The sequence below is a fragment of the Oreochromis aureus genome, linkage group 12, assembly GCF_013358895.1.
Source record: "Oreochromis aureus strain Israel breed Guangdong linkage group 12, ZZ_aureus, whole genome shotgun sequence".
In the NCBI taxonomy this organism is placed as follows: domain Eukaryota; kingdom Metazoa; phylum Chordata; class Actinopteri; order Cichliformes; family Cichlidae; genus Oreochromis; species Oreochromis aureus.
In genome coordinates this window covers 5,473,405-5,489,679 of record NC_052953.1, presented here as the reverse complement: position 1 = coordinate 5,489,679, position 16,275 = coordinate 5,473,405, and the positions used below count along the sequence as shown (strand labels likewise).

The 16,275-nt window shown below is 39.8% G+C and overlaps 1 protein-coding gene across 1 annotated transcript in view; it reads left to right on the top strand.

Moving 5' to 3' along the window:
* The first annotated feature begins 1,183 nt into the window (after window positions 1-1,183).
* Window positions 1,184-16,275, top strand: part of fam102aa (family with sequence similarity 102 member Aa) — a 35,010-nt gene continuing 19,918 nt past the window's right edge. The window contains exons 1-2 of the mRNA XM_031734860.2: window positions 1,184-1,334; window positions 1,426-1,727. Coding sequence (XP_031590720.1) covers window positions 1,585-1,727 — 143 coding nt within the window. The 5' untranslated portion in view covers window positions 1,184-1,334; window positions 1,426-1,584. The remainder of the gene's footprint in view (window positions 1,335-1,425; window positions 1,728-16,275) is intronic.

Below are 16,275 nucleotides of genomic sequence, written 5' to 3'. Positions count from 1 at the left end.
ATTTAAAAAAAGAAATTATCAGTGAGTTGTAAAAATGATTCATGATAGCATCAAGTTTTCTTCTTTTGGTCACAGTGTCTGAAGGAAAAATGCAAAACTAAAGTGAAAAAAGGGAACGACTGCGTGAATTTTATTTCCAAAATATTAATGTAATTCTAAAAAGAAAAGTTTTGATCCCTGGATGTTCAACGAGCGGTGATGTGAACCCATCCATCCAAAGGAATTTATAAATCGAAGGGTTCTGAAATCACTGAGAATAATCAAAAAGATTAAGGTGCACAAATCTTTTTTTAAATTTATTTATTTTTTAAATATATATATTTCTTTATTAATGTGTGCTATTTGGAGGTTTTGGGGAAATATTATCAGGTACTTTCAATCCATGTAAAATTAACAGGTGCTAACTGGTGTATAAATAATAAAAAGAGACAGAAGGAAAAAAAAATTGCAACTTATATTTAGCAAATTCAATTTGAATTCATTAAAATCTTCCGCGTAAAGTTGGTAAGTTTTTGAGTTTTTAGATTCCAAGTCCCTGAAGGTAGCATCACTGAGTAGATTTGTACCGCACGGTGGCGCTGTTTCACGTTGAACGCTACAGCATGACTGGCATGAATGAAGGTCCAAAAACTTCAGGCAAGTTCATCAGCATGAACCAGTGTAACACCGGAAGTGCCATGACTCCCCTTTAAAAAGTCTTCCACAGATAAAATGTTTCGTGTCGTAGCGCCCAAATAAATCTAATATATATATAATAAGTTTTATAAGCTTTTTATAAGCTTTTAAGTAAACTTTAATCTCTGCTTTTACATTCTACTTTCCTTAACTGTTACTCATACAAGTTGAACAATTAGAGCTGGTATTAATGTATAATTAGTTTAGATTAAATGATTAGTCAGTGGTTCAGTTACTCGGTAATTTTTCTTTTTTTAAATTTATGAACACTTCAAAAAATTCTTAATATTAAACATTAATTCCAGTAGAATGTTTCTTTTGATAATCACAAATTTATTTATTTAAGTTATTTAAATTTCAATATCTGTATCAAATAATACGATAAAAAAAATACTTATTTTATCCTAAGTTTATATATAGTTTGGCTGCCGACGGAAAAAGAAATTAATGCATCTTTGCTGACAAACATGGTTTAGATTTTATTCTGAAAGGTAAAAACCGGAAATTCCTCAGCATACTCTCCATCAGCTTGATGCTGCTAGCTGTAGGTTCCTCCTCTCCGTACTCAAAAGAGAAAAGCAAGCTGAAATGTCTTTTTCTGTCATTCCGTGTTGTTGAACCGCTGCTGGTGAAAGCCAGAGGACCCAAAATGTCTCCAGGTGGGTTTTTTCATTACTTTTAACCCAACACTTCAAGTTTTTCTTCCACTTTTGCGGACAGTTTTGACAGAAACGCTTAATTTGTTTTCAGATTTCTGCGGTGGATCACGTCCTGAACAAGAGTTCTAGTGAAAACACACTGAAAACATCAAGTCGGCACGTTTACTTTAGCACAGCCTAGTTTTTACAGTTTACCGTATTTTTCCCGTTATTTTTGGTACCTTTAAGAGTGTTTTATGCGAGTTAAACTATGGCGTTCTTCGTGAAAAAGAAGAAATTCAAGTTTCAGACCCATCTTACCCTGGAGGAGCTCACCGCGGTGCCTTTTGTCAACGGCGTCCTCTTCTGCAAGCTCCGGCTGCTGGATGGAGATTTTGTCGCTACTTCTTCCAGGTAAATACACCTGAAAACAACCTTAAACGTTTCTTCACGCATGCAGAACATTGTTTAAAGTATTATGTTGTGGTCTCATACAGTTACAGGAGGTTAAAGTGTATCTGTGGACTATTTCATAAAGCTTGCAATTACTGCAGTATCTCTAAAATGTATGCAGGGTATATGAGTATATTATTTAGTACAGATCTGGTGGCTGATTTGTGGGATAAAGATGGAAAAGTTTGCATTTTCGGAGTCTCTGTTATTCCCTGTGTTGTTTTTAAACCTGTTTCTGCTCTGTTTGTGTTGCACCAGCTCTCTCCATGAGTCAGATTTAAACGTTGGGTGTTGCCATGTTAAGTGGTCTCTCTGTGTATCTGCATTGGCACCTCTGCTGTACTGGGCTGCCAGACTAAACACAGCAGCAGCACCTCTAAAACCAGCTCATACTGGTCAGATACTCTTGGTATACCAGCTCATTTCAGCTGTAGCAGGGATGAGACGGGGAGAAGATAACTCTGATTTCTGAGCTTTTCATCTTGTCATTTGCGTCACAAAACTAAAGATTTTAGTCTTCTGACCTTGATAATGTTCAGAACTTTCATCTGTTTTTCCTTCCTTGTTCCTGATTTTCTAGATGATATCAAACGAAGGACACACAAGATCTTTGCTTCAGTGTTTCACACTTGTTGAATGTTGAATGGATACAGTGACTGTCTGAAGTCAGTTTAAGACCCTCCTGCTTCTCTCTCCTTCTTAGAGGCTGACTTACTGAACTGACCTCATTGTGTAAAACAATATGAGGCACTATACTGTTAGTCAACTAAGTGCTTTATTGGCGGAGGATCTCTGAAGTGCTTTTAACCTGTTTATCAGATCAAACGATGAGACCATAATTTTCCAGATCTGCTTTCCTATTTCACTGTTTGAAATACTCTGCCTCTTTCTCTTCTTCTATTGGGACGTTTCCTCACCCTGTTTGGACCTCGTGTACATACAGGCCTGCTGAACTTCAAATCCCACAGCTGACACATGTGTATACGGGGTGGGAGGGAGGAGGTTTCCTGTGCGTACTTAGTAAAAAGCAGGTCATCCTCTTCATCTACCCACTCAGCCTCCCTGTTTGCACGTAGCATCACTGCAGACTGCGTGTGTGAGTGGGGCTCACAGAGGGGAAAGTAAACACACAGACAGATCGGGATCATCTTGATCAGGTTTCTTGTCTGCAGATGTTTCCGTTTTCTTACCTTTCATCAGTGAGGGGGGGAAGCGGTTTGGGACTTCTGTGAGGAGCAGATAATCTCACTGAGGGAACAAACCTCTGTGGTCAGAGCCCAAAACATACAGTTATTTTGGAGCACATGTTAGTAAATTCAGTTACAACACATTTAAAAACTACAGACATTGATCAAAACATAAGAAAATTTTTATTTATTTCTCATGATTTAAACAGACTTTAAACAAAAGTCCCACTGATTTCAAATCTTAAGGGTGGCTTGGCCAAAGGCAGTAGCTGTATGAGCTCAAAAAACATGAAAATGCGACAAATAAAACATGAAATAAAAGATCTCCAATGTGATATACTATATACAAATACACACAACAAAAAACACTAGTGGTGTCACCAGAAAAAAACATCAACGTCTCCTGATGATGCTTTTAAATTCATTATTAGATATAATGTCCTCACCCAGGTCATTTATAAAATAAGTCCTCAATAGAAACCCTGTGGGAACCTTTAGTTAGATCAATAAAATCTGATTTATGGCCATCTGCACAGATGTACTGAGTTTGATTGTATTAAAGATTGAAACAGAAAAGGTTTTGGTTACCTGGTAAATGGCAGTGATATTATAGTGCTTTTAACTTAACTTTAATGGTGCTAAAGTGCTCTTAACCTAACACTCAAACACTTGGAGTCCAATGGATGCATCAGGGGCAACTGTACGGTTCAGCATCTTGGCCAATGATTCTTGAACATGAGACTAGAGGAGTTGCGGGTCAACCCACTGACCTTCTGATTGGTAGACAAGCCACTCTACCTTCTGAGCCAGCTTTATTGAGCCTCAAATTTGAGAAACGCTTGTGCAAAAGCTGACAAAACTGGAAACATGATATATAACAAGAAGCAAAAGCTACTCTAGTGGAATCCATGGGGGGAAAAATTATCTTTGTAAAATATTTTTGCAGATAATTGTGAAATATTGCTCTGCATTAGTTTGTCAGCTTCAATGAGTTTTGACAGTTTTGTGTTGTAATATAAACACATAGAGGTCCGTGGCCTCTGAGGTTCAGGAAGATCCATTGTTTTTATTTTCTGCCTTCAGAGGATTGCAGCTCTCACTAAAATGTTTATCTGTCAAACTAAAGCTCCCCTCTGCTAAGGAAAAAAACAAACTAAATGCCTCCCCTTTCCCCTTCTCTCGGCTCATGTCCCCTGAAGCAAGGACGGCAATGTCTGAGGCCTCTGTGCCCTCAGAGGTCACTCTCCTCTCGGGTGGTTATATAACAGCTCAGAGTCCTTCCCTGGGATCTTAGTTATCATCTCTGTGACTGAAAACAAGGGCTCTCTCAGAGGAAGGGACAACAACCGTGGCACAGGGAGGCGCCCTCCATGGCGGACATTAGATTAGGGTTATGTCATAGATCTGACAAGCCCGGTCTTTGTATGGAGGGCCCTGCCTTGTTGAAGGTTGGGGACAGTTGGGGTGGGATTAACAGCGAACTTATCCAGCGGGACTGTGCTGCTCTCCCAAAGTCTGGCTGGAAGCACACAGGGGATCACATGCTGCAAATGTGACTGTCTAGCTATCAGAGCAGCATGTCAGGGCCGACTTTGTTTGGCTAGTCTACTTTCTAAAGCCATCATTCAACTATGTTGGCTACCTGTGACGTGACAGAGGTGCAGCTGCTGCAGAAAAACACAGTTTAAAACATCCTGGATTATCCTCTTTTTTTCTTAGAATGACCAAAATTGACAAAATGGGCTTAATTTCTTATTTAGTACAGTTGGAAACTTTTACAGAAGCCATAAAATACTCTAGAAAGTGTTTACTGACGTAAATGGGTAACCAGAGCAGTCGCCCTCTTTTGGCCATTAAAAAAAGTGCAGGTTTTAAAAAACGCCCACACAGCAAGTGACTAACAGTGACAATGATGACTTTCAGTGACTTCACAAGCTAACGTGATCCATGATAATGTTATTGATTTCAGCCACCATCTAACAGTTGTCAGGTTTGTTGTCTTGTTGCTGGATAATGAGGCATGTATTTACACAGGTCTCCCATCCGTACAACACACAGTACAATACTGCAACATAACAGCGCGGGATAGCCTGTTGTATGTGTCATCACTGTTTTAGCCAATGCTAGCTTGCAACCAGCACTCTCCTTTGGAAACATGAGCCGAGAGACAAAGTGGTAACTGTGTTTTTTACTGTGCAAAATCCGACTCACTCAAGGCTGATATTTTTTTTTTTTTTTTTTTTTCGGGGGGTTGTGTGGCGTCTTTAAATGTTGTATTTTGTCTGAAGAGCAGTGATGGATGACACTTACTGGGGTTATCAAAGCAATTTCCACACTAGAAAAGACAAACATAATATATTTGGAGTCTTGGTAGGCGGTGCTGCCCTGCTGGGGTGGTATTAAAGGCGACTGAGTACTATGAAGAAAAATTTATTATATCATGAATTTTAAATCGCATCTGGTGGTAAAAGACTGCCCTGTGGTTTGAAATATCTGTGCTGTTTTTTTTTTTTAATGTTGTTATGGTGGCTTTTACATTAGTCTGATTGACCACAGCAGTGCCTTGCAGGTTGGTGTTGCTCAGGTTGAAGCAAAGGGTTTAACTTTTCTGCTTAATAACCTTGTGTTTTCGCTAGAGCCCCCTAATGTCTGCATACCTGCTGTGTAACACATTGGAGCAACTGAAATTAATGAAGGGGTGTTTTTGCAGGGTTACTCTGTCTGAACTAGTTTTAATGCCACAAAGTGGGTTAACGTTTATACAAAAATATTAAATTGGTAATGATTTTTAATGGGTGCAGTAATTGTTGCCAGCTTTGTGGTTGTGTGGGGACATACTTGGATAGTTTCAGTTTGGAGATATGTAGCTGCACCCTCCCTGGAGCAAACTGTGCAGAGCTTAGAAAAAATTGTGAATCACTTCAAGTCTTTGCATTGTCTAAGGAGAATGTTAAACATGAGCTTTAAAGTTAGTTATTGGTGGAATAACTTGGGGAACCCCCCCCCCCCAAAAAAAAAACTTCTAATCCAGCTTTTGGGCTCTCATCTGACTCGAATATCGGCTCAATGTGTCCCTAAATAACATTTTTGGGTTTAAAGCCCAAATTGCTGACCCTGATTAAATCACTATTTCCCCATTATATAACCTTTGTTATAACTGATGTCCAAGCATGCTGAAGTCCGTTGTTTTCCCTGCTTGGTTGAACTAGTCTGTTCATAGATGTATCACAGTGATATAACACAGAAACTCATCATGCATGCACGGTCTTCTTAGAAACTGAGCTAGAAAATGCTTGAAAGAGTTCAGGGAAACAGAAAACAGAGTTGTACTTTAGTTATAACCTTTTTTGGAAGTTTAGCATTCTGCATTTATCTTTATATCGTCGGGTAATTTCACTGCAACAAGTATATTTTTATAAAAGTAATACAGTAAATCCCTTTTAGATTGTTTTGCTAATCGAGTGAAACGTTCCTCCAGTTGTCCTGCCTCCATGTAGATCCCAAAAAGGAATGTGCAATCAGCCCCAAGAAGCCCATAATCACCCAATCCCTTTTTTCCTCTTATAAATCTTTCCAAATGGTTTTGTATTGAAAACATACAAAGGCTCGTTCGAATTGGACTTTTGTTTGGTGCTCACTTTTTTAGGCCATGTGAATATAAAGAAGGCTAAAGATTACTCAAAGTATCTTTTAGAAAATATAGCTACCTAGGAGCGTATCAGCATTCGAGAGTGTCCACTGCGACGAGTGTTGGACTGCTTGTGGAGAATGTGTTTTCACTCTGTAGAGCTATAGAAACCAGATGGTCTCCATCTTGATTTGGCAGAAGAACATGCTGCAGGAGTTTGCAGGCTTTATCAGCTCTGATTCTTACAGTTCAAAGTTTACATTTTGGACATTCGAGCTGATGCTTTTAATCCATGCTGCTCCTGATATTTCACCACTGCCTGACACCAGTGTGAAAACACAAACACATCAGCCCTTGATGTATTTCTCTGGCCCTGCTGTGACCATGCCTGATAGATAAGCAAAAGGAGATGGAGAGTGTTTCTGTGTTTAAACACTAAGAAAAACACAGGACTTCTGCAGCGGTTTGAGACTCTGAAGAAAGTGTGATCACTTTTTATGACTGCATAGTTATAGCAGAGATATGACATGCCAGTTGTACCTGGCCAACTTTTCTCTGGACCTTGTTTTTATTAAGAATAAAATCTTGTTTTTGTTTTAAGTTTAATTTACACTTCTGTGTTCAGTCTGTATAGAGCCTATGGTAACAGCCAACACAGTTGCCAGCATTTTCACTTGAGCTAAGTGCCAGCGTTGCTGCTGGTCCGCTTCTTATCCAGTCATTCAAGGAGGAAATGACATGTAGTTACATTTCTGCACGGAAATTGTGTTGTAAATTAGATTTAACAAAGATCTATAAATCCAACTCAATGTGACTAATGTAATTATTAGCTTTGACTGGATGCTCACAGGCCAGAGCTCTTGGAAGATGTAAAGCAGAGGGACAATTATGAATTATGCAAATTTTGCCAATTTATAATCATCATAGAAGTACTGTGTGTGTATATTCATGGCACTTTGGTGTAGTAAATATATGGACTTCCCTCTGCTCTCTGTCCCTGTGTGGGGGACATATGGGACTAACATTAACATGTCCTAATAACAAATAAAAGTCCTAATGTGACCGCTAATACTTTGGATTACGTTCGCACTGATTTACTCACTTGCACTTCAGTGTATCTTGCTGGCTCAGTATTGTCCGCGGTGTCAGCAGTACTTCCAGGATGTAGTTCTTAGGATGTTGAAGTATCATGATCTGTTGGGTGGAGATGGCAGTTTCCGGGCAGTAGTTGTCGCGCGTCACCGACACCAGTTTTTGATTTTTTGTTTCCACACTACTGATTACTAATCCAACATATAATGATGAGTACATCAAAGGCATTGTAACCCCCTTTAACTGTATAAATAGTTTATATCAGGAAAGAAAATCCAAAGTTGACTTCGGTGATGAATCTGTTCTCTTAGTCACAAACATCTCTGTTAATGTGTGCCACCCTACTTCTTCTGCACTCCGTGCTTTAATGTTTTATTTCTTATACACAGTTTATAACACTGTATCACCGGGCATTTAGTCATTCTTTGTATCTGCAAAGTTTTGGCTCGAGCAAAAGCAGCAGCAGCAGCAGCAGCAGGGGAGTTCAGTGGAAACACAAGCAGGAAACCATCCAGCCACCTCTGTTTTAAGCCACTTTTGGCAAATTCCCACCAAAATGTACCTGCACTGCTTTAATGCACAAGTGTGGAACCATGATAAATATTGGGGACCCTTATTTTGTTAAAAGGCTACAGATGTGTGCCACGTGACAGAGAGAAGGGAACGTCCAAAACAAAAAAAACATCAGGAAGACATCCAGAGAGGAGTGAGTTTGTGAGGAGAGTTGAGAAATACGACTGGGACGTGGCGCTCCTCAACAGCTGTTTCCTGTTTTCCTCTCACTTTTCCAGTGGTTAGCGCTTTGCTGGGATGTGAGGGGAGGCGCGTGGGGTGTGGCGGGGGGGTTTTTTGGAAGTTGGTGGTCTGGTATCTGACCAGGTAATCAACGTGAACTTCCTCCATACAAGGGCTTTCCTGTTGTGAAACTGATTGTTAGGGATTCTAACTGTAGAGTTGACCTTTTTCATCATCACGCATTTATGAAGCTCTGCTGTCACACAAGTTGACTGCAACTAACAAGAGATGAGAAAGTCGACTTTATCAATAATCAGAATGATGCCAGTGTTGGGTTAAGCTCCTGAAGAGGCTCGTTGATTTGATTTCCCCTGTGGGTTTTAGATTCCAGAGCCCAGACTGTGGTGTTTAGCCGCATTTAAACCCGCTGATGATTGCATCCAAATTACAGCCAAATTATTATGACATTAAAGTGTAAGAACTATCAGTTTGGTTTGCTTTTTTACTCCTAAACTGACAAATGGTAAAAGCAAAAGCTGTCAGTTTAACAGAATGCAAGTACTCTTCTCTGTCTTATAATTGTTTTAAGCTTTAGGTTAAAAAAAGAAGTTTGATTTTCCAGGTGGTGTATGACCTAAACAGTTACAGATACAGGTGAATACGGTGGTGTGCTGACATTTGCTGTTCTTTTCCTGAAAGAAGCTTACCGTTTAGTCCAGCTCAAGGTTATGTGAATAAAAGTGATACTTTTGGGTGGTGAGGTTTACCTAGAAGAATGAAGAGGTACTTGCACTGTCTTCATCCCACACTGGTGCTGCTCTTCTGAGTTCTCTGTTGCACTTTGTTTTGCTTCCATCTGCAAGGGGTGGATGGGGTCGTGGTGAAAACTGTAGCTGGCAGGAACAGGAGTTTGCCCTCGCAAGATAGGGGTCATGGTCAAAACCATCCGCTAATCCTGCTTCCATGTCTCCCACCATTTTTGCCTCATTTTCATTAAATAGATTGGTTTAAATCTTAATTATAGAAATAGATGATATATGATGGTTCTATAGTTAATTGGGGCGATCGTGGCTCAGGAGTTGGCAGTTCGTCTTGTAATCGGAAGGTTGCCGGTTTGAGCCCCGGCTCCGACAGTCTCGGTGGTTGTGTCCTTGGACACTTCACCCGGTGCCTACTGGTGGTCAAGGCCACATGTGGGACTAATAAAGGTTATCTTATTTGCTGTAATTGAGCATGTTGTACTTCACTGTAAACAGGGCCAGACTACCTATGAATTTGACATTTAGAATTGATAAACTTCCCATTTAAACATATTATTTTCCAAGAACTACTGAATCATCAAAAGATAAAGGGTCCCACATTTGAGCTGTTTAATTACTACCTTTGAAGTCTACGTTACCATTTGCTCTACTCATCTCCCCTCGGTTCCCTTCACTGTCTGAAACGAGCTGTTTTAGATCCTCCCCCTTTAAGGCCATCCGCCCTGTAAGCAGACTTTCTTCTGATTGGCAGAGGGGAGATGAACATATTTGGGACGTCCCCTCATACAGGGCCAATAGTAGGAAAGAATAGTCTGTTTAGAGTAGTTTTAAGCCTGAGGTTTTGGCTCACAAGGATTATTTGTACATGCGCTGATCTCATTATGTGAAACTTTGGTCGTGTTTAATTTGAACATAATGACAGATAATAAAGAAAAACAGAAAAATGAGCCGCTGGACTAACACTGACACTTTTACACTGATGATGATCAGTAGGTGTATTTAAAAAAATATACACGATAAAAAAGTTAAAGCAGTGAGGAAGTAACTGTTGTGCTCAGATGGTTGTTAAAAGGGTGATGGCGTCAGCGAGGATCGACCCTGTGGCTTTCTGACTCCTCGGCCGTTCCTGTCCCCGTCCGTTGGCTCTGCAGGATCCGTCTGCTTCCTCAGCACTCTGCCGTCTGGCTGTTTATCTGAGCGCTCGATACGACCCGACCGGGGTCCTGCCTGAATGTTTGTGTTTCTTGTGCGGCCGCGGGCCCCCCGGAGCCACGCAGCCGGGATGAGCGATAAGGATCCCGCTCTGCTGACATGTTGAGTCATCACATGTGAGGTCCGGTTGAGGGGCAACTCAAATCAGAGGCCACAAGTTTATATCTCAGTCTTGCAGGCTGAGTTTAGTGTGTAATCACAACTTTAATGATTGTTAGTGGAGAGATTTTCTTTGCACTAGGAGTCATTTCAGTTTTCCCACATTACAAGAGAACTGGACTTCTGAAGAGCAGGAACATGAACTCTGACACGGCTAGATTACTGAACAGAGTTTTAATAATGTTTTTTGGCAGCTCCAAGAAGGTCAGAACAAATCTGATTCCAGTTCCTGTAACTTTAGCTCACCGTGATGGATTTATTTTTCATTATGTAAGGGTTTCCGAACAGCAGTAGCAGATGTGATTCGTAGATGCTGGTGCTTGAACCCCTGAGACACAGCAAACCTGTTTGTCAGAGATGAAGCAGACTGTAAATAAATAGTCAAAAATTTAAGGAAACTGTCCAAGACGACTTTCTGTGTTTATATTTTAAAAGAAGTTTGCGTTTTAGAAAATGCTTTCACCTGAAAAAGATTAATGTTCTGCTCAAGACAGGCTGGATTAACAGAGTTGCACACAAACATAAGGAAAGATATGTAAACTTGTGTAACACTGACAAGATGGTATAGAGCTGTCTAAACCCACCACAGATAACAAAAATAACACAAATCGAACAATAAATATTTCCTAATAAAGGCAACAGAACAGGGGGTGCTGCTGAAAAGGGTTAACAAGATGATTGCATCGCAGCCTAGTGTCCTCCGATGTCCACCAGTAATGAGCCAGTCCTCATAGATTTCCACCAGCACAACAGTACAAGCTGTGTTTTATTTATTTTCTTTCTAAGTCGCACGTTTTAAATCTGTTTCCTGTAGTTCGTTTGTAAACTGGAAAGTAATTTATTTTTCATGTCGAGGTGTTCCTGTCTCACCCTTTTTCTCATGCTGTGTTTCCGGTTTGTCTCCTCAAAAATACTCTGAAGAGTTACTTCATATCCTTTATTTCCTCTTCTTAGTTTTAACCTTGTTTTGCATGTCCTCTTCCTGTCCTCCTGTGCTTTTCTCACTCAGTTTGCAGATCTTATGCTTTACTAATACTTCCCAGTCTAGCCAGGATATTACCGTTTTATTTAATCTCTTGGTCTTCTTTGGTTTTGGTTTCATTATTTGTCTTCAAACCTGTTCTCCTGTACATAAACTTGACTCTGCTGTGTTTTCAGTTTGATCGATGGTAAATTAAATGTGGATAGTGATGCTCGTTTTAGAAGTTTGACTGCTTGTTTTCAGCTGCTGGAAAATATGCTTGGTTCAGAGCAGATTTCTTTTATAAATACTCGTGATTTGGTTCAAACGTACTGGATGATGAAAGGGTTGCCTGCAGGGCAAGCGCTTGGAAGAGGACGGGCACAGTCACGGCCTCTGTTTTGGTTTTTCTTCACAGGCGTTTTCATGTCCTCTGTTTATGTGAGCTCTGTCCAGCTGTGGTGAGAGCAGTTTCAGCATCTGTCTGCTGTCTCTGCAGCCTGTTTTTACTGAGCTGCAATCGCAGCACTGTGCAGAAATGCTGCTCCCATGAAGTCTTTCATTTTTGGGGGGTAAACCAAGTGTTTTTGAAGCCTCTAAAACAGTTTATGTAAGGTTTATTTTAGTAAGTGAAAATGTTTAATCTGTATCCTTTGTGATGTGTGATAGTGCACATACTTGGTAAGAAAATAGCAAAACTCAGAATGTATTCTTTACAACATTCTGATGTCTTTCAGAAAAATAAGTCCTGTTTTTTGGCTCATGGTTAAACTTTAAGGTTTTGTGAAATCCTACTTAAAAACAAGTGGGATCAAAATATATTGGTAAAGTTTTTCCTTGTTGATGCCACAAGTGCAGTTGCAGGACCATTTACTAACCCACATACTGTCTCCCATAACAGATTATGGATTAGGATGAAGACAGCTGATAGCTGTAAAACCTTTCAACAGCTTAAAAAAAAGAGTTTGACAGTTTCAGTACCAAACTCTTTCCGTTTGTTTTGTTCCATATAAATTCTCATATAAAAGTCTCCAATTAAATACACTTAAATACACAATCCATTTATGCTGATGCAGGTAATTCAATTGAATATTTTTATTTTTTTTTTGCAATCCAGAGGAGGTGAACAACAAAGTAGCAGCTGTTTGTAGGTATTTCAGTATAGCTTTAATAAGAGCTTGTATTTGTAGGTTTGAAGCAGTTTTGAACTTTACTTAAAGCTGTGATCAGAAGGAGTTAAAATGACACAAAAGCTCAGGTGATGGTGCTTTCTCCCTGTCATTGTGTTTGGCATATTACTTCTTTGGAGGCTTTTACTGCACTTATGGTAACCGAACATGTTGTCATCAACCACATTGATGTCGTTTTACATCACTTGTCTCTCCACGTGTGACTAAGTGTGTGAGGAGCAGTAAAAGGAGGTGCACTCAGACTGAAAGTGTGACTAACAGGGTGAATATCATCAGCAGTAGACTGACTCTCTAACTGACCAGAAATGAGATTCGTCCAAATAAATTGGAGGAAAATCCACCAAGTAAGTTTATTCTGACTTTGAATCATTGTTTTTCTTTTCCACCAACACAATGCTGGACTTTCCACTAGAGAATGTGGGATGTTGGTGCCAGAAAGCTGCTGCTGGCACAAAATTAACTGCATGCATCACAGGTATTCTGTCTGCTCTCATTTTATATGTATTTTAATGTTTTAATGCTAGAGTCAGTTCTGCCTTGTTAGCCTTTGGGAACCATCCCACATTTTGATAGGTTTCAGAGCCACACCTTAACAGGAAAACTGGATTCCTGTTTTCTTTTCTCACCATATATTTATTTTATATGAGCACAAAGAGTTTTTTAAAACAAAGTTTGAAGCTGGGATTTTGTTCATACAAAATCCTATATTTGCAGCAGACTCTTTTTCCCAACTTCTTCCAGCTGAAGTGAATCAAACCCCCGATACGACACGTTGACCTTTTCCTTTTAGGTCGGTGTTGAGTGACGGGGGCAACCTTTGCAGATTTTAATTTCAGGGCTCATGTGCGAGCTGTACGTAGACCTCAGTCTTAATAAATGTCTGGGTCAGATCAGAATTTAAAAAAGGCGGCTGCTGGATGGGGATTTGGAGTGTTTCCTTTGGTTTTGTTCAAAGGTTGTTTTCATTACAGACAGCCGAGGCACATGTAAAAGTCAGAGCTGGAATAATCAGCAGCCGTGTGAGCAGAGCCAGAAAGCACTCGGTTAAAACCTCTTCTGCAGAATTTGGGGTAATGGGGGAGAAACTCGCGGCAGCCTCCTCCTGCATTAAAGGAAAAGTGTGAGAGTGAAAACAGAGAACAGAAGAGAGTCAAAGGCAGCAGGTGAGATTAGAAACAAACGCCTTGTAAAAATGTACCAGGGTGAAACTGAGTGTTGGTGTGAGCTGCTCCTCCTCCTCCTCCTCCTCCAAGCTGCTGGGAAAGCGGTCGGTGGATTTGAGTGCGAGGTTTCCATGGAGCCTGAACAAAGCCATCTGGACTGAGGAATGTGGTTTGGGAACGCTCCACCTTACACACTGACTGACCACAAGCGTGGGGGTCCTGATAAGAGTGTGTGTGTGTGTGTGTGTGTGTGTGTGTGTGTGTGTGTGTGTGTGTGTGTGTGTGTGTGTGTTCTTGTGTTTTGACTCTTCTTGGAACCTCACTCGTTTCCAGGGATAGAGAGATTAAAACGTTTTACCTCCCTTCACCTCTTTATATGGCCTGTTTGGGAATGGGACTTTGGTAAAGGGTTACAGTTTTAGGAGGGGTTTGTGCATGTAGTAAGTTACAAGAGATTCTCTTGTCATTTGTTTAGAAGTTAAAAACTAAAATTTTGATTTTAATAAAAGCAACAAACTTTCTTTGGATAAGCTGGAGCCAGCACATGATGTCTGATTATTTTAGCTCCATAAAGCCATAAACAACAGGTTTTATATGTCAGTAATACTGCCTCTTCTCTGTAATAGACTTCCAGGCTAATAAATACAATAACAAGGAATAAATAATTTAATTGTAGCCAAAGAACACTCTTTAATGCAATAAAAAAACATAGAAGCAAAAGTGTAAACTGTTTAGTACTTTTAATTCTTAAATGATTATTTTGGCTCCCTTAAACAGAAAACACATAATACATGCTTTTATATATGCAAGTGTGATCTGTCCATTCCCCTGTAGTAGGATGAGTTGCTGTTTAAAAAGACAAGAGCTATGAATAATATGACTAAAATGCACTCAGAGAATAGCATTTAATTCATTGTAAACATGCAAAAGCAAACGTGTAACTGGCTCAGCTGTTTAACATTTGCTAACTGTGAGAAAAAGATTTAAAAGAAGAAGGAAAAGCAAGATGAAAGTGGTAAAAATCACACAACACATTGTGGAGAGCTATGAATAAAGATGAAGGGGGGATGGGAGTGTGAGGAGCAGCTGCTGCTAACTATAGACACGGTGCGTGTCGTTTGAGAAGCTCGACCTCCTCATGTACACTGAAGTGACTGAAATTAAGCTTTAAAAAAAGATTTTTAACTCAACTTCTGATCTGTTGATAAGTCTGACTGTTTGGTCCAGAGCAGTGTTTTTAGGCCAGGTTTCCATTAATTTGTGTAGTAGTGTTTCCTTAAAGAGTGCAAGCAAATTCATAATGCATGTTCATGGGCTACATATGATGAATCCTTTTGATTTTAAGACGGGTATTTAACATGTAAATGACCCCAGTGTAGAAGTGGAAGACTAAAGGGGGAATGTTTGTTCTCCACTATGAAGTTTTTTTTTTATATATTAATTTATGTTTGATGCAAAAAATATCTGCTAAGTATGGACTACAAAAGATGAACGTAGCTTCTGGGTCTGAAAAGTGAATCTCGTGCAGAAATGCTTTAAAGCTGCACTTTTCTTAATGGCCACCAGGGGCTGATACCCATTGTTGGTAAAAGACCAGTCCTGTACAGGTCTGTGGGAATTACGGCCCTCATATGAGACCTTAGTAAATACCTGATGAGTCTATGTGGTCAATCATTCGTTTGAGATGATGTTGAAGTATACTTTGTAAAACCGGAAATTGGCATTATTCGGGCTTATGATTTGTGATTAACAAATTTTTAGCCAGTGAGCATTCGGTTTTGCAGTTGGGTCTATGCCTTGTGTTCTTGTATCTGGTTGAATAACAAAACCAACAGACTAAAGAACAGCTTCTTCCCGTGGGCTGTCAGAACTATTAATGGAAACTAAGAGTGTGTAAAGACTTCCCCAACACATCCACCCTGACACTGCTGTTGATCATCTATGTGCAATATCTCAGTCTTTCCATGTTCTGTGCAATATTTTTGGCTCAAGTGCAATTATTTTGGTCCCAGTCTGTTTCAATGTTTCCTACACATACACCATGTATATAGTTCCACTCACACATGTGTGTATATATATACACTGCTTTTTATTTTATTCTATTTATTTATTTATTTTTTTTCCCACCTTCGATGTATATTGGTTTCTCTTTTTCTTACTTTAGCACCTTTGTGGTCCAGCTACCCAATTTCGCTGTGCAAGAAACTGCACAATGACAATAAAAAGCTCCAAGTCTCTAAGTCTAAGTCTCTAATAAAGCCAAGATGTCGAGAAAGCTCATCTTGACGGTTTTAAACTTGACTTCACAAACCAGCTGGGCACATGAGGGTAGCTATGTTAACTATGCCTAACTGAAATGTTGCAAAAAACCTAATTGACGACAACACAGACATCCATTTGTTGGTCCACCAATCCATCCAC